The 24,225-nt window shown below is 55.0% G+C and overlaps 1 protein-coding gene across 1 annotated transcript in view; it reads right to left on the bottom strand.

Annotated features, from left to right (window-relative positions):
• The window catches only part of LOC100678037 (zinc finger protein 395), a 40,970-nt gene extending 19,920 nt beyond the window's left edge, over positions 1–21,050 (bottom strand). Inside the window, exons 1-5 of the mRNA XM_031922652.2 lie at positions 19,661–21,050; positions 11,898–12,061; positions 4,025–4,215; positions 3,283–3,725; positions 2,426–2,500 (exon numbers count right to left, since the gene is read on the bottom strand). Coding sequence (XP_031778512.1) covers positions 2,426–2,500; positions 3,283–3,725; positions 4,025–4,215; positions 11,898–12,061; positions 19,661–20,056 — 1,269 coding nt within the window. The 5' untranslated portion in view covers positions 20,057–21,050. The remainder of the gene's footprint in view (positions 1–2,425; positions 2,501–3,282; positions 3,726–4,024; positions 4,216–11,897; positions 12,062–19,660) is intronic.
• Between the last annotated feature and the right edge of the window lie 3,175 nt (positions 21,051–24,225).

Here is a 24,225-nt window from a genome sequence, read left to right as displayed (position 1 = left end):
ATTCATAACGTTATACGGCTGCATCGAGAGAAAGAAGAGCGCGGGAAGTACGAACGTCCGAAGTGTATCGTTCATTGACCAGAGACAACGCGCGCGCGAAGTTCAAAGCTCCGTCTCGCGCGTATATAGCGGAGCGCGCGCGACGCTGCGAGCGGAGCTTCATTGAAGTTTACGGCCGCGGCGGCGACAGCAGCGACAATGAAGTTCGATCAGCTGTTCGGGCCGGGGATACATGCGCACTCTCTTACTCGCCTGTTGCCGGGCGGCAGAGCGCCGATGCATAACCGAACTCGCATATGCGCGCGAGCGATGATATGTATGCGCTATGTACCAAGGAGAAGCCTATATGGAACTCAGGCGCAGCGTTCTCTGCGTGTATTACGCAACGCTGCGCTATTGCGTAAGAAGCATCAGCTGGGCGCGCGGGGAGCGGTGGAGAGTTGTAAAGCGTGTCACAATGCGAGCGAGCGAGTGACACTGCACATACGGCTCGCTTCGCGTCTCTCTCCCACTCTGCCTCGCTATATGTTATACGTATGGATCTTACATATACGCGAGTCTGTCTCGCTTTCGCTCTCTCGCGGGCAACGAATTTATTGGCACGACATTCGGGAAATACGGTTCTCGCGCGCGCGCGAGCGGCCTTGATCTTTTCCCCTTCCCCGCGTACACATACGTACACACACACACACACACACACACACGTGAGAAGCCGCGACGTTGAGATTGATTATTTTCTAGCCGGCGGAGGCGGTACATACACGCTAGCTTCTTTTTTTTTCTCTCTCTATCTCTCTCTCTCGCTCTCGCGCGCCTATTTTGTAATCTACGCGGGGATACGAGATACTAACGACGCGCGCGCATACGTGTGCATTGAATCGAGGGAATTGAAGTATTCGAGTCTGCCGTACGCGGAAATAAAGCCGCTGTATAATCGAGTGGGTTATAACTGCGTAGTTTTTAAAACGGCGTATGCGAACGTCGTCGGGGACGATTGAATGAATCGTCGCCGGTGTGTAATATGGAATCGACGCAATTAGCCCACGCGAGTTTGACGTGGAATAAAAAAAGCCGAGAAAGGAAGTGTATAGAGTCGCGAGCGGAAGGTTAATAGGTTGCAATGACGCGATCGATTCGGAAATTCTCAACGAATCCAATATGTTGCGTCGAGCCTAAGCTCTTTGTTCGAAAAAGAGAAGAAAATGCGGCTACTAACGCGCAGTTAGCTTATAAAATCCTCGGAGCTCGCGCGACTTGGAACTAGAAATAAATCTTCCGCGTGGGTCTCTCTCCCTCTCACACTCCCTTTCGTACATGCACACTAGCGCGGTATATGTGCACCGAATGAGCGAGATAGATGGATACCGCACACGTATAGGACGTGCATTACGCTAGAGCGCGAGAGAGAGAGAGAGAGAGAGAGAGGCTAGAAGCGCGCGTGCAGTCAGGGCCGCGGTGACCTTAGCGCCCCACCGCTGCAGCCCGGCGCGTCCTTCGCGAGGCGCGGGGGGTGGGCGGCTGGGGGGAGGGACACGTGCCGCTGCGCGACCACTGACGTCACCCGCGCACTGCAGCGATGTGCATTTCCCGATCCGCAAGGAGGAGGCGGAGAGGAGAGGGGGGCATCGCTGCTGCACACGCGCCACACCTCCCCCCACGTTATGTACCGTGAGTCGTGTGCAGCAACGCTGGATCCTCGGCGCTGCTGCTGATGACGATGGCTGCCGCGGACGAGGATCATAAGACGTTTCTCGCCCAAACTTGTCTATTTCATTGTCTCTCCCAACGCGCTTGCGAAGAATCCACGTGCCTATTTTAGAATTTTCCTCGGGCCTTGGATCGCACTGACGCAGTAGAGTAGTTCTGCGAGCTGCGTAGTGTTCGAGCTCGCTTTCGAAATCCGCGTTCGAAACGAGTTTCCACTCGAAATACTTATATATTACACCGATGCATTTCTATATGCATAACGTAGCCAATGGCGCGATAAGAAAAGCTAGGCGGAAGAGAAGCAAGTTCGCGAGCTTGACCTTGGGCGCGCGAACGACTGCACACAGCTCGTATGCTCTCTCTCTCTCTCTCTCGATGCAGTTGCGCGCATGTGCTGCATTCGTATACAATAAAGAGCGCGGGGCTTTGTGTGAGGCAATTTCGTAACCAGCGTAGTTTGGAAGAAGGAGAGAGAGAAAAAACGGTGTGGAGTAATAGCCGCGGCGATGACTGAAAATGCCTGTTGTCGCATTCGCGTAAGTTGAGTTACGTTGTTCTCATCTTCGCTATATTACACGTATAAATACTCGGGGCGTTTCTCCATTATGGAGGCGAGAATATCCGCGAAAATCCTATGCCCGCCAGCTGTTTCGCCTTCGCAGGTGCGGGTATGTAACGGCTGCAACGATTGAAAATAGCGAGAGTGAGAGATACTTACGACATCGTTATCGCTGCTCTCGCCGGCGTTCGCGCTGTCTTCGACATTGTCGTCGTTCTCCACTCTACACCGGATCTGCAAGCAAACAAAGAGTTGACTTCGATTCTGAGAAGAATAACAACTCGAGCAATCGGGGAAAATTGGAGGAAGAGAAAAAAATCAAAGCTCATGCACGCCGGCGCGAAAAAAGGACAGTATAGCGAGCACACACGCGGTACATAACACGGTCTATTTCGAGAGAAGGCGCGCGCGAGGTGCAGGGCCGCGGCTCGCTAATTTTAGATGCCGGTCTTCCCCTCCCGCCGGCCGAGAGGGATCGCCTATCGCTCTGTTACGAAATAGCTCCTCCTCGCTTTGTGTCTCTGCGCGGCGAGATATACGACCTGCATGCATCAGCGATCGTTGCGCGCGGATATAATTGAAGAGCGATACGGATTGGAGAAGAGAAACCGATAACAGCTGTGCGTGTACGTATGACAATGCGGACGAGTGAAAGCCGCTCGCGGGTTCCTTTCTCTCATCTCCTTGGACTGCGCTCTCGCTTTTTCTCTCTAAAACTCGCGGAGTTTCCATATCGGGAAACGCGCGTCGACGAAAAATATCCTGCAAGGTCTCTCTCTCTCTCTCTCTCCCTCTCTTCTCTGGCGTATAACTCTATTAAAGTCAGTCGGGCCGTTGCGCAATGGCTTTATCCGTCGGCACCGCTAATTAAGCCTGCAGTGGTCAGAGAGACACAGAGGGAAAGAGGGAGGGGGGGGGCGCGCTTCCGACCTTGTGCGAGTGAGAAGGAAGGTACATGCATGCGTATAGGTATCCGCGCAACGACGCTAAAAAAGCGCAAAGTCTTTCTCTCTCACCTTCTTCTTACGGGGCCGCTCGTGGTCGAGGTCGGCCACGATGCCCTCGTCGTGGGTGGTGAAGTTGGGGCTGCTCGAGGAGGAACTACCGGCGGCGTGATTGTTGTGATACTGATAATAGCGCTGATGATTGTGCGCTACCGGATGTGCAGCCAGATGATTGGCGTTGTTGCTGCTGCTGCTGCTGTTGTTGTTGTTGTTGTTATTGTTGCTGCCGCTAGCGTTGACAACATTGTTGGCGCTCGTCGGGGGAGCGCCGTTGGGCCAGGGGGCGCCCTCGTCGCTGAGCGGTGGACTCGGGGTGCCGCTGCGCCAGCTGGCGCTACTGCTGCTGCTGCTGCTACTGCTGTTGAAGGTGCCGCTACCGACGACGCCCGGCGAGCCTGCGACCGCCAGGTTGTGGCTGCCGCTACTGCTGCTGCTCACGCGGTCGTCCCAGGATCCTGTGCAATCGGCAGGAGAAGAAAGAACGCAGGGATTAGAGTCTTGTACAGCCAGCGACTTCTCGCGGCGATCGAGTTACCGCGCGCGGAAAATTTCGTCGCGGGCTTTATTTATATCCGCGTCACATGGACGCGGAAAATAAATCGGATGGACGAGCCTCGCGGAGGCTTTTTTCAAGGTCCGCGTGTACACATGATGGCGAAGCCTAGAAATAGAGACTCGGCTTGCCCGAGATGGAGGTCCGCGCGCGCGAGTTCTCTGAATCATCGATACGATGTTTACTACGACTACTACTCACCATACGTGTGTTGGCAGTGAATTGGTAGAGAAGTCTTCGGCGGCGTCGAGAGGGACATGAGTACTACGGCGGCTGTGCACTCGTCCATGCAGTTCCCGCCCTGGCCGGTGGACTTGTCGTTCGTCCTATCGTTCCAGCCATTATACGAGCGCTCGGATTCGTTGCTCGAGCTGGGCCTTCGCTTCCGCGACCTGTCGACACACAAACACAGCATATCGCTCGTCGTTATCATCATCGTCATCACCATTATACCATCATGATCATTATACACGCGTACAGAGAGAAAGAACGTAGCATATTCGCGTAAAAAGGCGCGAGAAAAGTTTTGGAAGGGGCGGAACTGCATAGGGTCTGCTTGTCCTACTTTCACCTCGCCGCTTCTCTCGCGGCGGCCGGTAGTTCCACATGCATAGGCTATCCGTATCTACGCCGGCGCGCATGAAAAAAAGGGGGAGGGCAACGAAAAAAAGCAGCCGTAAAATTGAGAAATCGCTGCGGACTCGGAACGACCTGACGTATCGATGACGTTCCCTGTACATGTGCTGCGCATGTCCTTGTATAGGAAGTAGTGGCATGCGGCGAGGTCGCGAATTATGCCGATTATTCCGGGAAAACATTAGGCCCCGCTCGCTCGTAAACTTTTGAGTTTCCCGCGAAAGCCCATAACTATCTTTGCCCTCGTTGCGCTGCACACGCGGCTGTTTTTTCAACGCGCGAAACTGGGACACCTCGCGGGAGCCAAGCTCCGTTGGGAGAGCTCCTTTTTTTCCTTCCATTTTTTACTGTATAGTTTCGGCTAATAAGCGCAGCTCCCGCGCCTACGCGTAATTATTATGGATACACGAGGCGCAATATAGAGACTGGAAGCGATTACATCGGAATTTTCGTTCGCGCGCATCGCGGGAGCTGGTTGTTTCGAAAAGAAAACTTTCTCGCGCTGCGCGCGTAACGATTGCGCGCCTTGCACCGCGCGGCTGCTGCTTACGAAACGCAATAAGGCGAGTTTACGTTTATATTTCTTTAAAAATCGTTGTTCGGACCTTTCTTCTCGCTGTAAAAAATGGCGGCGAAACGAGGCTAGCCGCAAGCGAGCCGCACCATAAGAGTCCGGTCAGTGTCGCGCGCTCACCTAAACCTAGAGATTCTCGCGAGCGAGCGAGCGCTGCATTGTGTGCAGCGGCAGTAGCAATGTGTCTAAAGAGCACGAGGACAAGCGCGCTCTCGCGGTCTGAGGCCGGCCGGCTGCGCCTACATGCTCCGCCGACCTCATGCGCACGGACACACTAGGCTAGGCGTTTATGCACTATTATACAGCGGCGGCCGCCTCCTCTTTTCTCTCTCTCTCTCTGCTCACCGCAGGCTTTGTCTATTTCCATAGGTGTTTTACAACGCGCTCGCGAGTCCGGGAATCCAGCCACGCGCGCGCGCGGCTAAACCATAAAAGACGCGAGCAGGTTAATAAAAATACACACGACGAGAGAGAGAGAGAGAGAGAGAGAGAGAAAGAGAGAGAGAAAGAGAGAGTCTTACATGCTGTATTATATACGCGCGTGTGTGAGGTTGCGAGACGCCCGCCGGTCTGATGGTTGCTGCAGTCTCTGGTCTTTTAAAAATAGCGATGCCGAGAGAGAGAGAGAGAGAGTTAATCGACGCAGCTCGCGACGCGACGAGCCAGCTCGGCGTTTCGAAAGAGCGAACTGCGCTGCTGACGGCTAAGCGCGCGCGCGCGCGCTCGCGCTCGAGTTAAAATGGGTCACAGCGCCTGCATCGGCGCTGCTGCTATTCTGCTAGCTGGAATTCCCGGGCGGTGCGCGCGGAAAGTGGGTCGCGGACTGCTCGGGCGATCGCTCGAAAATTTGTGTAACGAACTGGGGCGCGGAGAGCGCCAGGAACGAACCCCCATGAGCCGCTGATAAAAGCGTCCGGGCGATTACGTTACACGCGTGTACTGCATCCTCGCGGAGGAATAAACGAAAGCGTGGGCGTGGCAGCTGCGTCGCGATTCACTTTCGGCGAGAGAGAGAGAGAGAGAGAGAGAGAGAGAGAGCGCGCGTGTGTATGCGAGTGCAACCTCGTCGTCGTTGGGATAATCGGGGGGAGAACGCGTGTACGGGAATCAATAAAGGGCAGACGTCGTCTAGCCTCCTCCTTCATCGCCTCTACTAGCTACTCCCCCCGAAAGTGTATCGCGTCCGACTGCATGGAAGAAAGCTTCTTCTCTTCGATCCTCTCTATGCGCTAGCCTCGGCCGCGGCGCTCCTATAATTCACGGGCCTATCGACCTTAATCTGCGGGTTGCGTGGCAACGCGACGTCGTTGCACACCGGCGGCGGAAGAGAAAGAAAGCGCGCCGGCGGGAGGGGGCGAGCATTGACCCAGTTTCGCGCGGGGGCGACGCCGGGTTACCCAGTCAGAAGGCGCTGCAAGCGCAGGGTCAGTACGATCCAGGGGATGCTGCTCTTTTGTGTGCCGGAGAGAGGCGCGCGAATATATGGGGCAAAGAAGGTGGAGGAGAAGGAGGAGGAGGAGGCCCTGGATCGAGCGACCCGATTTCGACGCTTGACCCGGACACGCGCACATCCTGGATCGACCTGATTCTCGCTGGGCCGGCTTTCTGGGACGGGCTGCGGCCCCCCCTGGAAAATCGGGTCACCCGGACACGCTCGCCGGGCTCGACTCTCTTCGCCTGCGTAATGTGGAGAGCAGCCGGGTGGATGCTATCCTACTAACCCCCGCGCGCTCGCGCCCCCGACCTGACCCGATTTACTTTCATTTTCGACATCCTACTTTACATTGCTCGCGCGCTAGCTCTATAGCTGCGCTGCAGTTTTGTCCACCTCGCCCTATTAGTTTGTTCGCTGTGCGAGCTTGTTATGCCCTTTGTTTCCGCCGCGCTTCGACGAGGCTTGCGATGACTTAACTCTTTTCTCCCGATGTGCATCGGGTTAAAAATTGTTGGTACGTGCAATTTTGAGGAAAACCGCAAGCTCGCGGAATAAAGAAAGGAGAAAAAGGGGAAAGGAAACACGGCCCCATTGGTGTTCGGGAGAAGAAAGCTCTAAAGAGTATGAAGCGCGTGCAAGCTCCCCAAAGGTCGGGCGAAGGTTGCATATACAGCGAGAGGGAGGAGGGAACGAGCTGTCCTTCGCACCGAGTCGACGATAAGAAAAGCTTCGAAAGCTCCGCCGCGCGCACACACTGCAGCTATCGCGCAGTAGCGGCGGCAAGCGCATACATGAGTATATAGAAGAGCCTGAACCGGCCGGCGCCGGACGTCGGTGTTAGTGCACGTGCCGTTCTCGCGGCGGCTCGGCGTCCTCGCTCTCTGCCGCCGCTTGCACTCGACCCATTGTCCTAGTTTTCGACGCCGACCTCCCTCCTCGCGCTGCTGCTCCTGCTGCCACTGCTTCCGCACTCCCACCGCCCCCTGATGAACTGCGAGAGGGGGTGGGAGAGAGAGACAGAGAGAGAGAGAGAGAGCCGGCGCTATCAGCGTAGGAAATCGAGCCAAGCTCGCGAGCTGGGGGAGAAGCTGCCGGTGCAAGCTCTCTCTCCCTCAACAAGTTCGCCCTGCCCAAAAGTCGCGTCCCTCCCCCCCTATCGCCGCCACCGCTGCCGCCGAAGACGACCTATACCAAGGCAGAAGCTCTGCACTATTGACCGCTTTTCCAACACGAGCGCGCAACCTACCCCCCTGTTTTATGGTTTATGCGTGTCATGGAAACGCAGCGCAGCGCGGGATCGTGTGAACCGAGCTTTTTTCACCCTCGGATTTTTCTTCGGAAATCCGTTCGCGCCCCTTTTACGTACGTTCGTCTCTTATCGTACCGTCGGACGAGGGAATCTCCATAAGAAAAACCCACTCACTCGTATAATCAACGACACTACATCGTTATTCGTCAGCGGTGCAAAAAAGCTCTGCCGGCGTTGGCTCGGAGCCGCTAAAGTTAACATGCACGCGCGTGCAGGGGTTGTGTGTGTGTGTGTGTGCGCGTGCGTGTGTTCCGTGTACCTGACCCATTTTCGCGGCTGTACATATACATAGGGGGAAGGAGGAGAGTCCGCCGGTGGCGGTTCTCCGTCTGCGGGCCGGCGATGCTGCCGCTGCCGCTGCTACTGCTGCTGCATCGATCGACCCCGATTCGAGCCGGCGGCGGCCCCCTACTCCGATGCCAGGCACCGAGCGACCCAGCGCAATTTGTCACTAGCCCGGCACCGCCCGCGCGCGCGCGCGCGCGTATTGTGTGCGAGAGACACCGTCGCGGAAAAAGAGAAAATGCTCGAGGGTTATTTTTGATTCGACTTTGATCGTTTCATGCTCCTTTCAACTCTTTTAGAGGTATAAGATTCGAAAATCGCCGAATGATGAGAGCGCCGAGAGAGAAGACGATCGCGGCAAGGCCGTCCAGGCGCGACGCGGAAGTCTCCCTGCTTTAATGCCTTTGTATACGACATCTATGCCGAGTTTGCCAGCTAGCCGGCCGGCGTGTGTTATTATGCGGCGTTACGCAACCAGCCTGAGCGAGACGTATATAGTTGTTGCACTCGTCGTCGTCGTGTCGTCGTTTGGTATAAATCAGAGGACGTCGGACTTGTTGCGTCTTACAAGACGTTTTGCGACGCAGCTTCGGTGTAACTGGCATAACGTGATTTTCTCGCTTTTACTCATCGGCTGAGGTTTGGCAAAAACAACGCCGAGGAAGCTTTAGATCACAGCTGCTTCGTCGTCTCATTATATCCGCTGCGTAAATTAGCCAGATATCAATGAGTCCACGGGCCATGACTATATAGCACACTCTCTAACATACGCGCGCATCGTCGAAGGGAAACGCATAGCGCGCGCGGCAGCGACCTGAATCGACGCTGTGATGATTGAACTCAATTAGCGCACGTCATGCACGCCGGAGTGCGCATCAGCTCGTGTGTCCTATGCCTTATACGCAGCACGGGTAGCCTTTTTTTTCACAGTCAGACGCAGCTTAGCGCCTACACCATAATAATACTGGACTCTCGCGCAGCATCGTATCGAAATGGAACATCTGACTAATTGTCGCGGTGCGCGTGTGCGTGTAAGAGCATTTCTCGCGGGCTTCGCTTGTATCGTGCAGCCGACGCGGAGAGAAGAGAAAGAAAAAATCGACACAGCAACGAGTGAGCGAATCTCGTGGGTGATGTTATAAGGGCGGCATCGCGCGCCGGTGCACCTGACCCATTTAGCGCATAGCGCACTGGTATTGATCGACCTAATTTCCCGCGAGCGCTTCTGTGTGTGGTGGCAACGACGACGGGATAGCCGCTTCCCTCCTCTCTTCCCCTCGAGAGAGGAATATACCCCGACGGAATTTTGATCGCACACGGCCGCTGCTGCTTTTTATTGGTTTGCTCGATCCCGGAGAAGAGAGTTTATTGAATTTTAAGGCGACACCGGTTATTTTTCTCTCGAACGCGCGCTCGGAAAGCTTCTGGTAAGCCGAGTCGCACGCACGGATCGGCGTGCAGCTCGGAAACTCGAAAATATGCCGGCGCACGAGTCGGAAAAGCCGGGAAAGAAGGCCGTAAACTGCCCAGCTGAGCCTTCCCGCGTCTTTGTTTCCTCTCCCCCAATACTCGGTATACAACCCAGAGCAGCGGCGGCATCAGCGGCGCGTTGTGGATAACTCCGTCATAAAGTTCAACGATCCTACAACGGCCAGTCGTCCTTGCCCCTACTCTCTTCCCGTGTATCCGACTATTTCCGTCTTTCGCTTCTCTTCTCTCTCCTCTTCGTTCTTACACACCGCCGCCTCGCAGAGAGACAGCGATCCGGGGAGAGTCTTATGCGTTTCGCCGCTGGAATTCGTTAGTATTTTTGTGCGAGAGAGAGAGAGAGAGAGAGAGAGAGAGGAGGTTCGTCGTTCGCGCTCGGCAACAACCGCGTCATCGCGTGTACAAGCCGAAGATGGTAGAGACGCGGGCCGGCGAACGAGAATTTTCGGAGGGTACGTCGTTCGTGCCGCGGTGTGTCTCGGTTCGAATTTCATCGCCGAATGCAAGTCAGACGCTGATGTATCTGCGAGAGCCCGATTTTTTTTCTCCCTCGTCGTCCGCATCCGTGCAGTGTGAGGTAACTCGCGTGCGAGAGTCTTTAAAAACGGCGTCGCGTCGTTTTATTTAGTCGTTTTTCAGAAACGAGCTCACGCTCTCCAGCGGCGCAGCGACGAAAATTTTGAGAGAAAAACGACCAGGGATTCTCTGCCCCCCCCCCTCCCCTAGTCGATGCACGTGCGGCACATAATGCGAGCCGCGCGGCATTTCCTCCTTTGTCGGAGAAAACCGGCCCCTCGCTCGCTCTCTCCCCCACTCGGACTTTGGTTGTAAAGGTCGTGGACGCCGACGAGAAAGCCAGGTGCTGCAGTAGCCTGAGCTAAGCGCAGGTAGACGAGATCAGCGTCGGAGTATTTAAACAAGCCGGCCGGCCGGCCGGCCGGCGTTTTTTTTCTCGTCGAAGGTCGATGAAATCCCAGACGAGTGGGGGAGGGAGAGGGACCCTTCATCCCTTTAAATTCGGAGCTGAAAAGTGTTCCTTGAGTCGCGCAGGTACTACACAGCTGGCGGGACCTTTACGGCTATGAGTGACGAGCGCAGAGCGGCAACGGGGACGCACAATGGCGTCTAGGAGAGAAGTAGGAGGAGGGAAACTGCGCAGTCGTTCTGCATCGACTCCTCTTCTTCGGCTTATTTTTCCTCGTCGAGAGGCTTCGGAGAGAATCGCGACTTTACGCCGTACCGATCTTACACGCTCATAACGAGAATTCACGAATTTGGACAATTAGCCTCCGATTCGTTATAATCCGACCCTCTCGAATTTCGTGTGTAGAGGCATGGGAAACGAGAGACTGCAGGTGCGCGTATCACGGCGTTTTTCACGCTCTAGCGATTCCTAGCGCTGCGCAGCGCACGACTCTAAGGACAAAGTCAGACGGCGTGTATCCCCCCGGCGTCTCTTTTTATTACCTGATGCATCGGACTCGTTTTTTTTCTTCTCTCCTCTCCCGAGAACTCGTTCCCATACGCGCGCGCGCGCGCGCGCGACCGATCGGAGTTTGACCTTCTGCGTCTTATACGTATACACGTCATTTTATTCCACCTTCGCGTTAGCGTGTTCGACGTTACGAAGGAAAATTAACGCTCGCACCTTCGCTCAGCGTTGTATTTTCAACTGGAAAGACCTCGCTGCTGAAAACCCAGCGCTGTCACATGGGAGGCGCTTTGCCTTTGACGAGAAGAGAGGCCAAGCGCGCTCGACCGCGCACGAAACTCTCCTCGAGCGCTATCTATATACATATATATATATGCATGTATGCGTGTTCCCAATACTCGGCATGTGTGCATGAGCAGTGAGAGAGAGAGAGAGAGAGAGAGAGGTGCACGAGTGTGCCTTGTACACAAGAGAGCGCCGCCGCCGGCCGGCCGGCCGGCTTATGGTATTCACGTGAGCTCCTCGCCGGTGCCCCTCCCTTTTCATCGCCGCGTCTTCTTCTACTTGCGCCTCAGAGAGCGACTCGAAGCTATGTGCCCGTTCGACGCTTATCGGCCGGGGCCGAGGGTACAAAAATACTTCGGCCACCTGCAGCAGAGTCTCACGTCCTCTCTTTCGACTTTTCACACACGAGCCGCTAAATTTCCCGAGCCATAGCAGCTCTCCCCCTGTATTATAATCTCTCTGCGCCCGATAATGCATAGGCGCGAGTGGGAGGAGGGAAAATCGATCGGATCAGGTGTAATCGCGGTTCTTTCTCTCTGTATCGCGCTACTGCATACGCATATAACATAAAGCAGATCTACAGTCGAAAATGAAATACACACAAGAGCTGTTTCAGACAGCGACACTCACCCGATGACTTGTGGGACGTCGATGGAGTGCGACGACGCTCGCTTGCGGTCGCTGCCCATATCGGCCAGTCTGGCAAAGTCCGTGTCCGAATCGGCGAGCCTCGCGCTCTTGCGCGACTCCATGAGCCTCAGCTCGTCGATGCGCCTCGTCAGGCTCATCGTACCCTGTAACAGCAGAAAAAAGCACTGGGTTAACGATAGAATCGCTGGTATTACCTCGTATTAGACAAGAGATCAAACGACGCACTACAGCACCATCGGTGAAGAAAATAGAAAATAACAAGTGCGCGCTAGCAACTCGAAAACAAAAACAAAATCGCTATTAGAGCCGAGCTGAAAGCGTCCTCGTAGCTACTGCGCTGTTCGTTCGCCCGAGCGAGTCGTATACGTTTCGCTGATAAAACGCTCGGCGCGGAACAGAGAGAGGGAAGAGTTTATAGATTGCTGTGCGAGCGCGTTGCGTATTTACCTCCTGCTCTCTCTCTCTCTCTCTCTCTCTCTCTCTCACTCCGTCACCCGCATGACACGTACGTACGTCATCCGGCGCGCGCGAGCACGTGGACCGTCTAATACGCCGGTTCTCTTCCTCCCACGTAATTTCGGAACCTCAGATTTTTCGGCACTCGCGCGCGAGGAAAAGGCGTAGTATTATACCGCTATACTCGCTATGTATACAGTACACTCTCCGCAGCGGCGGTGTGTAAGTGTAACGGGATAAAGCGGTTGATTTTTTTCTCTCTTACTGCACTCGGCGCCGCGTTGTACATACAGACGCACAAAGTAAGCTGCGAGACGTTTGAAACGGAGAGAAATCTCGCGCGCGTGTGGGGAATCCCCCGAACGAACCACGTCACCGGCTGCGAATTTTTTTCTCGCGCGCCGTTCGAAATTTCGAATCCTGTTTCGTCAGCCGACAGACGCACGCCTGGCCCGGACGGTTTAGTTTTTTAATGTATGCGCGAACACTCGGCGGCCGAAAGAGAGCCATATGAATGGATATAACTCGCGGCCTACTGCTCGCGAGAGAAACGAGAGGTTTTCGTGCGACGACGAAAAAGTACCGCTCGAAAAGCGACTCGAGCGCGAGAGGCCTGTACGTTTAGCGCTAGAGCCTGTGCAGCTGAGAGAGGGAGAGCACTTGGGCTTTACCGCTAGCGGCGTAATTCGATAATCAGCGCAATCGTGTCGTAAGTCAGCCGCTCGCTCGCGCTGCGGCCGGGAAAAACGAAAGTATACACTGACAACGAGAGAGGCCCTCTCTCCCTCGCTTCACGGCCTGTTGCGACACTCTTGTAGTCTTCTATTCTCTCTCGCTCTCCCGTACATAAACGCACGGCTCGACGCGCTCTTGATAATTTTCCTCCTTGCCTTCCCGAATTAATGTACGCTACATAAGTCGGCTGAAAAGCAAAAGAATCGCAGGAAGGAGAACAATGTGCATGCGAACGAAGTGTATACGTATAGCGGCAGTAGGCTCGCGCGCGCGCGCAACAGCTGAGACGCGCGAGGATCAGCCGCTGGAAAGGTCGAGATTAGCGGAACGCGAACCGGTGCGTGAGCGAGCCTATCTCTTCGGTGCTACTCCTCCCACATGCTGCCGCTGCTGCACGTAACTGCGCTCGCGGCGATAGTGTAACGGTCTCCTTCCCTTCCCCCTTTCACCGCGCGCGAGCGGCCTTATGGCTGTACTCTGCGAAGCGGTGGTGTATACCAGTAGAAACTATAGCCAAGTTTACGTTCTGTGTACACTCTCGAAGCCGCTGCTGCTGCTACTCGTTATATACCGCGCGAGAGGCCCGTGCACTTTCTCCGACTTTCAAATTTCCTCGATCCAGCATTATATGCCTACGCGCGAATGATTTCCTATATATATATAAGAGAGGGAGCAGTCGTTGACCTTACGTATATAACATTAGACGCATACTATATACTGCGCAGCTCTCTCGAATCGTACACGATTTCGCAGTGTGTCCCGATCGGCGGGCAGAGAAATTTCGAGTAAGAGGAGACCTAAGACACTGCAGTCGCACCTAGTAGTGCACAGACGAGCGAGAGAAATCCGAGAGCCCCTGGCGCAGTGTCTCCGGGGCTGCCTCGCTCTCGCCCCCCAATAGACCCCCTCCTAAGTCACCGGAGACCGAGAAATACGAAGAGCGTCTGCCTCTCTCGCTTCTTCTTTTTTTTTTTTTTTTTTTTTTTTTTATAGCCGCCGGCGAGTTCGGTTTTTTCTTTTTCGCGCGAGGGCCGGTCGTAGGGCTCCGGAAATACACGTCGACGGCCGAAAAGAAAAATCGCGGAGTGGAGATATCGTTGCGCGCCGATAATGAGTGCGCGAAGAAAGTCAAACAAGCGCGAACGTGTGACGCGCATACGCGGACGTGCGCTGCAGCGGCGATAAGGCACGAGTCGATTGTACACTCGAAACGTACGTACACGCGTTACAATATTCGCGCTCGGTTATAAAGAAGAGGAGAGAAGAAGAAGAAGCGGCGCACGCGTGGCTAAGCGTGATAAGCCCGACCGCATTCCTGTAACAAACAACGCGGCCGATAACTGTAAACCGCGCGCGGAGAGAGAGAGAGAGAGAGAGAGAGAGAGAGAGAGAGAGAGAGAGAGAGAGAGAGAGCCGTAAGTGTGGCGAGTTGCAGTAGTCAACTCGCGACGTAGTCGATGATCAGCTGCGCCGCGCCTTTCTCCGCGCGCGTATTATAGCGAAGCTGATGAGCTGACGACGGAGTAAGTATAAGCGTGTAAGTAGGAGAAACGAAAAAGCGCAACGCGTGAGAGAGAGGGCCGGCGATGGAAATATCCGCGAGAGCTGACCGAACATCGCTGCAGCGCAGCGGTTCAAGGATGCAGGCCTTTGTCAGCCGAGTCCGTTGCCTTGTGTTGCCGGCGATGAATCAGCTGAGCGCGCTGCTACTGCTGCTCTCTCTTATACTCGCTCTAACACGCAGGTGTGCGTATATCACTGACGCGGTGCGCGCCGTTTGCCTTTTCGGATAAAACGCGAATTATTGCTGTCGAGTTTCTTTTGTTGCCGCTTAATTGGGGATAAAAAAAAGATACAATGAGACAGAGCGGGTAATCCGCGAATCAACAGCGACGACGCTCTTATAATTACCCGAAAGAGAAGCGAATGACCCTGATATCAGCGGCTCTTATATTCACACGTTTATTATCGTTCGTGCGGCGAAAAGAGGAGAGAGAGAGAGAGAGAGAGAGAGAGAGAAAGAGCGAGTTGACTTTATCGCGGCCTGCGCGACGACTGATAAAGACAATTGCGTGTTTCCCAGTGCGCGCGCTTGATGTACGTAAACAAAAGCAAAACACGAGATATTATTGTGCAAAGTGCGCGGCCGGCGCATCGAGTGTATTGCGACTTTGAGAAAACTCAATAAACAGCTCGCGCCGGTAGATATTTTCGACGGCGCAGTTTCTCTCCTCTGCGGTGTATCAGCTAGTGTATAATTGGAGATAGAGAGGAAAAAATAAGGATTTCCACGGCGTAGAAAAGCCGGAACTCGGCAATTACGCGCCGCGCGTATACGTCCTATTAACGGGGCCGTAGCGCGAGAGAAAGAGAGGATCTTTATTTCTTTGTGCTCGCGCTGACGACGGCGTTTCCGTGATCGCGGCTCAGCCGGGGCTGACTAATCTACGAGTGCACGCGCTCGATATATAAGTATAGAGAAGTTGAGACTTTCTGACTGTGCGCGATATTGACGCCGGCCGGCCGGTAATACTCGCCGGTTATTCGAAATCGAAATAAGCGCTTGTTTATTAGCCGAGTTTCTAGTCGTCCATCATCCGCGGCTAATTGTTTTGCAGCCGCGAGAGCCCGATTTGCATTTACAAAACGACCGACTGACCCATTGACCGGCATACTTCCGGCAAGCCAAGGACAGCTGTTTATTACGAGGAGCTTCGTCGCAAACCGCGTAAACACACGAGAGAGCGCGATACAGAACGAGAGAGAAATGGCTCTCGCGCACCGGTTGTCGCCGATCGGTGCCACTGTGTCGCGCGCGAAGCAAAAGTTATATCAGACCCCGAGCCCCTTTTAACACACCCGCGGCGCATAATCGAGGAATTCCGAGTGGTATTGTACGAAAATTCCACGTTCCTTATATATTCTCGAATGCATCAGCCGCGGCCTGTGTGTCCGGCTCGCGTATATTCGCGCTCGGAAGGAGGTCAGGGGGAAGAGCCGCCGCTGAGAGATCGAGGAGAAAGAAAGATAGCGGTAAACAGTGTGCGTACGCTCGCGGTGCATGCGGCTGGAAATTTCAGGAAAATCTCCGGTATCTCTCCGAGCGCACAGCGAAGCGCTTTGATTCGTGTGCCACGGAAGCGGTGTATCAGCGCGCGAACCGCCTCGACGCCGCTGTGTAGCATTCGTCGATACACACAAACACATACACAGTCGCGAGCGAGCGAGCGCGGGGGGCAGCGAAAGTGAAATTTCTCTCCGCGCGCGCGCTGAGTCTCTCGAAAACGTACACGCTGCACATATAAAGCCCTCTCTTTTCTCGCGAGTAACGCGCACCTTATCGGATCCAATCTGGGCTGCGACCCGCTTCTTCGCTCCGTATCATTTGGGTCATTGGGCTCGTGCATGCGAGCGAGCTCGCGCACGTCTAACCTAGGCCCGCTTCGAGCCGCTCTACAACTCGTTATCACCAGTATAAGTGTGTGTGCGAGTGTATACTCTTCGCGGCGCGAAATGCATTCGCGTGAGGTGTTCGTCGCTGCTTTCACCGGACCGACTTTTCTCTATAGTCGTAGAGGCGAGAAAGTTTCGCTTTCGTTTTGTCCGATAGCTTCGCAGTTTTAAAATATGACGATTGCTGCCCTACGGTGTAAATCATCGAAACCTTGAGAGAGCATCGCTTCGAATTCTGGCTTGAGGCTGATATAGAACGTAGACGTATTCCGTGCAAGGCCGGGCGTGTTGGACTACTCTTACTTTCCAGCGTCTGGAATATTATACGCGGCTAGAAACGTAATGCATAATTGCACGAGCGCGTGGGGAAAGAGAGTCGAGGCGCGTGCGCGCGCGCAAGTGTGTGTCGCAACGTTATGTATATCGGAGAGTGGTAGCAGCGCGCGTTGCGTAAAGTCTCTCTCTCTCTCTCTCTCTGCTCCGAATGCCCGATGGCGACACTCCCACGCGCGAGCACAACTGCCGCGCGCGCGCGAGAGAGAGAGAGAGAGAAAAAAAAGAAGCGAAGCTTTCGATGCAGTTCGACATTTTCTCTCTCTCCTAAATTTCGCGCACAGCTGATCCACAAAGGAACAGCTGACTCCGTTCCACTTAGCCTCTCTCCCCCCCCCCCCCTACTTTTCAATTGCTCGAGCGCGTTGCATTCGCGCAATAACTCTACGCGCGCTAAAAGCACCTGAGCAATCAATCGGCCGCGCGCGCTTTCACAGCTGAGTGGCATATGGCAGGCGCGCGAGAGCATAAACGACCCCCCGTGTGTGTAAGAAAGTATGCGCGCACGTATACCTACGCATACTTTCACGTTACATGCAGCGACTTGCGCAATCAAATTGTGCGCGCGGCCAGAGCGAGAGAGAGAGAGGCTGCACCGCTCTCTCAAGGGAACTTATACGCCGCTGCTCTACCCCGGACGCGAGCGGCAGCGGCGGCCTGACACACTGACCTCCTTTCGTCGTCGGCGCAGCTATATACTCGCTCTCCGGCGATCCTGCTCTCGCTGCTTCGGCCGGCCGGCCGGCGAGCGATTGCCGTCGTTTATTATTACTTGCGCGCACGCGCGTCTATGAGTGTAGGATATTTGCAACGTTTCCTATCTCGCGCACACGCCTCGATCCTCGAGAGATCGGCACGATAACGATCGGAGATACCTCGCGCATTGGACGTCGCTCTGGAATGCAGGAAAAGATCCGCGAGAACAAAGGAAAGAAGCGGACAAACAGTTATAGCTGTTTCGAGCGAGTGTTGAGTTTAAAAAGGCGCGACACGCGCAGCCGGACTTCCGGAGTGTACGGCGACGCGCACTTCCGGTGCGCGGCCGGGAAAAGCTCGCTGCTACTGCAAGTGCATGCTCGCCGATCTATGTACCGTTAGACCGTCGAGGCCGCTTCGTTCCTTCGTTCTCTCGCGCGAATTTCCTCGTACATGCTCATCACAGTCAGCTGAGAGAGAGAGAGAGAGAGAGGGAGAGAGATATATACTCTCACGAGCTTCGCGCTTTCGCAATCTTATACGTACGCGAGTGCGCGAGCCTCTTGCCCTCGAGCGAATTGCATTGGGCCGAGCCATTGATTTCTAAACTGCGCGGCGCACAGTTGTGACTTTCGACACACCGCACAGCACTCTATGCCGCCGCGCGTGTACATTGCGCCACATCGCCGCATTTTTCTTTTTCTCTTTCCAACGAATTCCTCGAGCGCTCGCTGCAATCGCACGGGTTCGGACGCGAGCTACCTTGCGCGACCTTCGCCCGATTGTTTCTTTTTCTCTTCGACGAATTTCCCCAGCTGTGTAGCTGCGGCGATCGAGGAAAATTATAACGCGGCCAAGGGCCACACTCTTCCGCCCCGCATTATCTCCCGTAAATCGAGCGCGATTCCGCTTCCGCTTCCCGTAACTACGCCGCTCTCTGTGTAATATACCTATAGAGACTACTCTACTGCATAGTCGCGAGAGCGCTAATTTGTAGCAGGAGTGAAAACCCGCGCGTGTATATTCCAAAGCCGTGTGTGTGCGGGTGCGCACATTGCGCAACGCAGCGAAAAGCCGAAGAGGAGAAAAATGAAAAGCAACGCGTGCAACTCCCCTAATAGCCACAAGACAGGCCGGCTGGCCTCCGCCGTTCTAGTTTGCCGCGGCAGCGCAGAGAGCTACTCTCACTTTTGCATCGCGAGCGTAACTAAGCGCGCTGTGTGACCTACGAGCTGCTCGATCTGACCCACTTTGCAGCCGCCGCAGCAGCAGCAGCAGCAGCAGCAGCAGCAGCAGCAGCAGAGAGTGAGAGAATGGCATAAGCGCTCGCGGCTGCTTAACATTGACTCTATACGATACGCGAGCCCAGCCGCGAGAACAAAGGAGAGGGACACGCGTTGCAAGCATTCGAGTAATTCGTCAGCGTACAATAGGAGAAAGCGTTTTTCTTCGCGGCGCTCCGCGCAGTGTCATTCAATATCCTCCGCCGCGCGCTGCTGCTGCTGCTGCTGTGTTTGTACAAATGGCTGTATGCGGCAAGCCGGCCGGCCGGTTCTATCTTTGGCGAAGAAAGAGAAGCCGGTGGAGCGCGTGCTGCTGCTCTTGCTCAATAGAAAACGCAGGGCGCGTAGAGTTGCGCGCGCCACTGACACCGGCTGCCGCATTATTTCGAACGCGCGACCAGTGTAGAGCTATACCTATATACTTATTTTCGTAGGCACGGCCCTACATATAGAGCCACCAGCATTCGATCCGAGATCGCCGGCTGGGCCGCTTTCCTCGCGCGCGCGAAGAAAATACGGAAAAGGCTGTGCTGCCCGCGGCGAGCCAGCTCGAAAATGCCTGAGTGTCTGCAGCAGGCACAGACTCGTCAAGGCAACGCATGCGCGCGACGAAAATGGGCCAACTACGACTGGCTCGCCTCGCCTCGCCTCGCCAGCGCGCGCGAGCTTCGAGAACGAGGTCAGAGGAAAATTAAGTTTTCCGATTAACGCGATCGCGCGCGCGCGCGCGCGCCCGCTTAAAAAGAAGAGATGGAATGTATAGAGAAAGAGGGCTCGAATACCAACCTCCCCGGAAGGCGCGACGACGTCGACCTCGTCGAGGTGCTGCCTGTGCTGGACGACCTCGGCGTGAATCTCCCTGCCGTTGTAGGTGAGGTAGACCTTCTGTCCGGGTACGAGCTTGACGCCGGTAACGCTGTTGAAGCCCGAGCCGATGAGGTCTCTGTCGGAGTACTCGTTCTTGGAATCGGGCGCCTTGCCTTGCCCCGCGGGCACCGGGTCGAACCTCACCGAGTAGCGCGTGTTCGCCGTTATGTTGAGCCCGCCGAGCTCGGGCTGCTGCGGCGATGTCGGCGTGTTAACGGCGCTGATGACGCCGCTGTAGTACTTGCCGTCGTCACCGGGCGCGCAGACCCGCGTCCCGATGATGCTGCGCTTGGCCAGTCTCTTTCCCGTCGACATGATCTGTCGCTGGTCGAGCAACTGCTGACCGCCGATTCCCTGCTGCAGCTGCTGACGCTGATAGCGCCGCCTTCGTCTCACTACCACCGGCGCAGCCTGCTGCTGCTGCAGCGGCCCCTGCTTAGCCTGGAATTCCGTGCTTGGACGATTTACCGGACCGGGAGACTTGCTCTATCCCCCTCGGCGGCACTCGCGCACTCTGTCCACACTTTTTTGTCCCTCTACGTATACTTGCTTGCGTAACGCGAGCGCACGCTTCCGAAGCTTGGTTAGGATCGGCCTGCCGCTGTTCCACTGTAGTCTTCCGAACTGCTGCTACTATTACTGATCCTCGCACTTTAGTCTCTGTTTCTCACTCTAGTCCCAATAAACGTATATATGTGTATATATATATACACACACACGTATCGACCACAAAATTAATATCTCACACACTATTCCGGAGGCTGGAGGTTCGTCAGGCTCGTCTCCGCATGCTCCAGTCGTAAAACTTTGCCGCTAGTCCGAGTTGTCCTGCTGATGCTTGCTGGCACTGCTGCTGCTGCTGCTGCTGCCGCCGATTGCCGGATGACGATAATGTCGCTCGCCAACTCCAACATAATACACGCATCTAGGGGGCAATACAACGACGCTGCCGAGATCGAGCTCCCTTTTCGGCAACGAGTGCAATGCCTTTGACTTTCGGGAAAAACCGCGCCGCACGACGCGAACGGAAGAGATTGCTGTCGCGGCCGCGAGACGTGCTGCTCGGCGTGGGTATAGCTTCCGACTGGCGAGAGCCGCGCGCCAAGAGCCCTGCGAGAGCGTCTTGGCTGGCGCGCGCAGGTGGCGCTGCTGCTGCTCGCTACGGCTCCACTGCGAGTATCTCTCTCTCTCTCTCTCTCTCTCTCGCTCCCTTCGGGCTGCGTGCAGTGCGCGTGCGTGTGCGAGTGTTGTTGCTCGTGACGACGGCGACGAGGACTGACGATGCACAGCTGAGAGAGCGAGCCGGGAGGTACTGATGAGGAGAAGGAGTCCGCCGCTGCGCTGCAGGCCGGCCGGGAAAAACAGCTGATAGATAACAACAAAGCCACGTGACTCGGCCCCCTCGGCCGATTGGCTCAGCGCGCTGACCTACTTACTCCGATTGGCTCGGCTCTGCCCCCGCTCTCGAACCCTCACGCGACTCCGACGCGAGACGAGGACGAACGCTGCGGACGATTCAGCGCGTTGAAGAGAGACAAGAGGAGCTCGGCCGCGGATGCCGGCAGCCGTCTATTCGCCGCTCTCCCACTATTCGCGCGCGCGACAGCCCCGTCATCTGCGCACGCAACGTGCGCTTGCTTCTCCCCCACCCTACCGACGCTACACCTCCGTCTCTGTCTCTTAGTCTGTGTAAAAGCCCTATAACTTGCAGCCGGTACAGCGTTGCCGCACCGGCTTTCCGCGAGTGCATGCACTGCGTCGTAGCCTCTGCACTCCCCCTCTCGGCTCTCTCTCTCTCTCCACACCTATAGCCGCTGCCGCTGCTGCTGCCGGCCAACACACCGTTTTCCTTTGTCTCTTTTTCTAGCCGGCACGCACAGGGGAAGGGAGAGCTGGAATTTTTCCATTTTGACTTTCCACTTGGACCGTGTGCGCGTCGACGCCTTTTGCTTACTGTTGCTAGCCACCGGCTCCGCTGCCGCTGCTGCTCTTTGTGCGGCGTTGTTCTGAAAAAATCAGGCGCACCATACTGTACATCGCATAGAGCGTTGCCTTCGAATGGCCAGCTCTATACAGTCAGGCTGGCAGCTCGCGAGTACAGCAGCGCCGCATAGGCTCTCTCTTCCACGTTTTGTTTGTAAACATACGGAGGGGAATGTTTGCGATTCTCTCTCTCTCTCTCTCTCTCTTTCTCGCTCGCTCGCGCGGGGATTTAATTGATGACGCTGCCTTCGCTCCTCTGTTGCTCTACCGCGCACTCGCGCGGATAAACACGATACCCGCTCTCTCTCTCTCTCTCTCTCTCTCTCGTGCACGCGCGCGCTGATGCCGCTGCCGCTGCTGCTGTTGCCACGGCCTCTATGCATTTATTATAGCTGTCCTATTTATGACAAAAAAGGGGGAGAGCGTCGGGTGTATACCATGCACAGACGCGCGCGGCTTCATTTCCATTTAAATCTCCGCGATTTCCTCATTTGCAATACAAAAAGACACGGGGCAAGAGCTGAGAGCATGGCAAAGTGCGCATCGGCTTCCTTTGTTTATCGGCGCTGGCGGCGAGTACGTTTTGCCTGCATTCGCAGCTTACATACGCGTCAGCTGGGCTCGTGTAATGTATAGCGGAGAGCTGCTGCATTTGCGGCGCGAGCTAGTAGCCGGACGACAAGGAGGGAATGCCGGGTGACGAAACACTTTCATTGCGCATGCGCGCCTTCACCTCCGATGCCGCTCTCGCGCGCGCACAGCGAGAGGATGGAGAAACGCCGGCATCGAGAGGCTCTTTCTCTCAGCTATATACCTATATTATTATGTAGCTATACAGGAGTCGCGGGCACGCAACGAATAGAATGCAATGCATGCGCGAGTTTCGCAAATCTCAGTCTATGACGCCGCGTAGGATATACACGGGTAAGACCCGAAGAAGAAGAGAGACGGAGAGAGGGAAAGGACTGCCGCTTCAGCTGACAGCGGCGTGACGGCCATTTTCTCTCATCAGCTGGCTGCTGCGGTGACGACACGGCCCGGCCGTGTAAGTGAGAAAGGCTCGGCTGCACCGGCCTTCCTTTCGCTTCTGCCGGCTGTTTGAGCATGTTCGGCAAAATTAAGATACTATCGCGATCGGAAAAGTCGAGAAGTTTTCACCGACTCAACTCCAGCATACAGCTCTCTTTTTTCCAAGCAATTCAGCATCTATCCCAGAGTAGCTAAGGACAATAAGTCTCGGACACGCATAATATACTTGACACACGTTCCACGTATTAGACAAAACGATGCGTAACCGCTACTACAATACAGCAGCGCAGCGTACATAGACACATATATGGGATGTGGGGGGGGGGGGAACAAAGGCGCAAAAATGCAGCTAGCCTCGGATTTAAAGAGCCGTGCTGCACACAGAGCTGGCGGGAGAGGGGACATTTTATTCCATCAGCTGCTAAAGAGCGAGCGAGCGAGAGAGAGAGAGACGCCCATCTCAAAGCCAGTAGTGTCGATGACGAAACAAAGCCGCGAGGCGAGAGCACGGCGGAGAGTAGCGCTTTTCTTGAGCAGCGTCAGTGGGCTGCAAGTTGGATTTCGAGCGACTCGCTTTCTTTTATATAATGTTAGGCCTCGATACCATCCGCAAGTCGCGCGTACTCCATCGGGAGATGGAGAAGCAGAAAAATTCTGCTGTACCGGGTGCGGTTCGACGGCACGGCTGCAGAGGGCGCTGCGCTCGCTCGCAGTGTACTTGTGGCCAGCAGCTGTGTACTGTTTTGGCCGCGAGCCGGAGACTTGAAAAAACGATGCTTCTGATGTGCGGATCCGCGACGTTTATGCCGATGCGTGTCCTTGCCGGATTCACAGCTGGCGTATTAGATGGAATTCTGACGGGAATAGGTCAGATATGGTCTAGCTTGGTGCGCGTACTTTTTCCAGCTTCTGAAAGAGAGAGAGAGATAGACGATTGTATTATTCGGTCTTTGCCCAGCGAATCTGCGCAGTACTTGAGCAAAAGGGAGCGTTGTCTCAAAATCTCCTAAACATAACTGCAGTCATTCTTCTCTCCGATCCTCTTCATACTCGCTCTCTGCTCGCCATATATCCTTCCTCGAACGCTCGTGAAATGACGAATTCGCCGCAAGCTTGTAAAACGTGTATAAAAACATACTCGGAAAAGCGCTGATGCAGCGGAGTAGCAGCGGGGACGATTGTCCCGGCGCACACAAAGCAATACTAGGCAGCTGTAGGCTTACTTATTACACAAAGTAAACGAGAGATTCGCCGATCGGGAAGAGAGACTTATGAACTTCTCGTTGTCCTTTCGATATCGGTTATAATTTAGGTCATTAGCAGAGATTTCGCGTGAGATAAACGGCTCCGTAAACACTATACGCTCGTTTTCAGATTTACGAGCCTTCAATTCAAAAGTGTTTTGCTAAATGTACAAACTTAACTATAAAAAGGTAAAGGCAGAGAGAGAGAGAGAGAGAGAGAGAGAGAGA

Source organism: Nasonia vitripennis, chromosome 2 (genome assembly GCF_009193385.2).
Source record: "Nasonia vitripennis strain AsymCx chromosome 2, Nvit_psr_1.1, whole genome shotgun sequence".
Lineage (NCBI taxonomy): Eukaryota > Metazoa > Arthropoda > Insecta > Hymenoptera > Pteromalidae > Nasonia > Nasonia vitripennis.
Note: the sequence above shows the minus strand (reverse complement) of the source record. Positions and strands in the feature narration are given on the sequence as shown.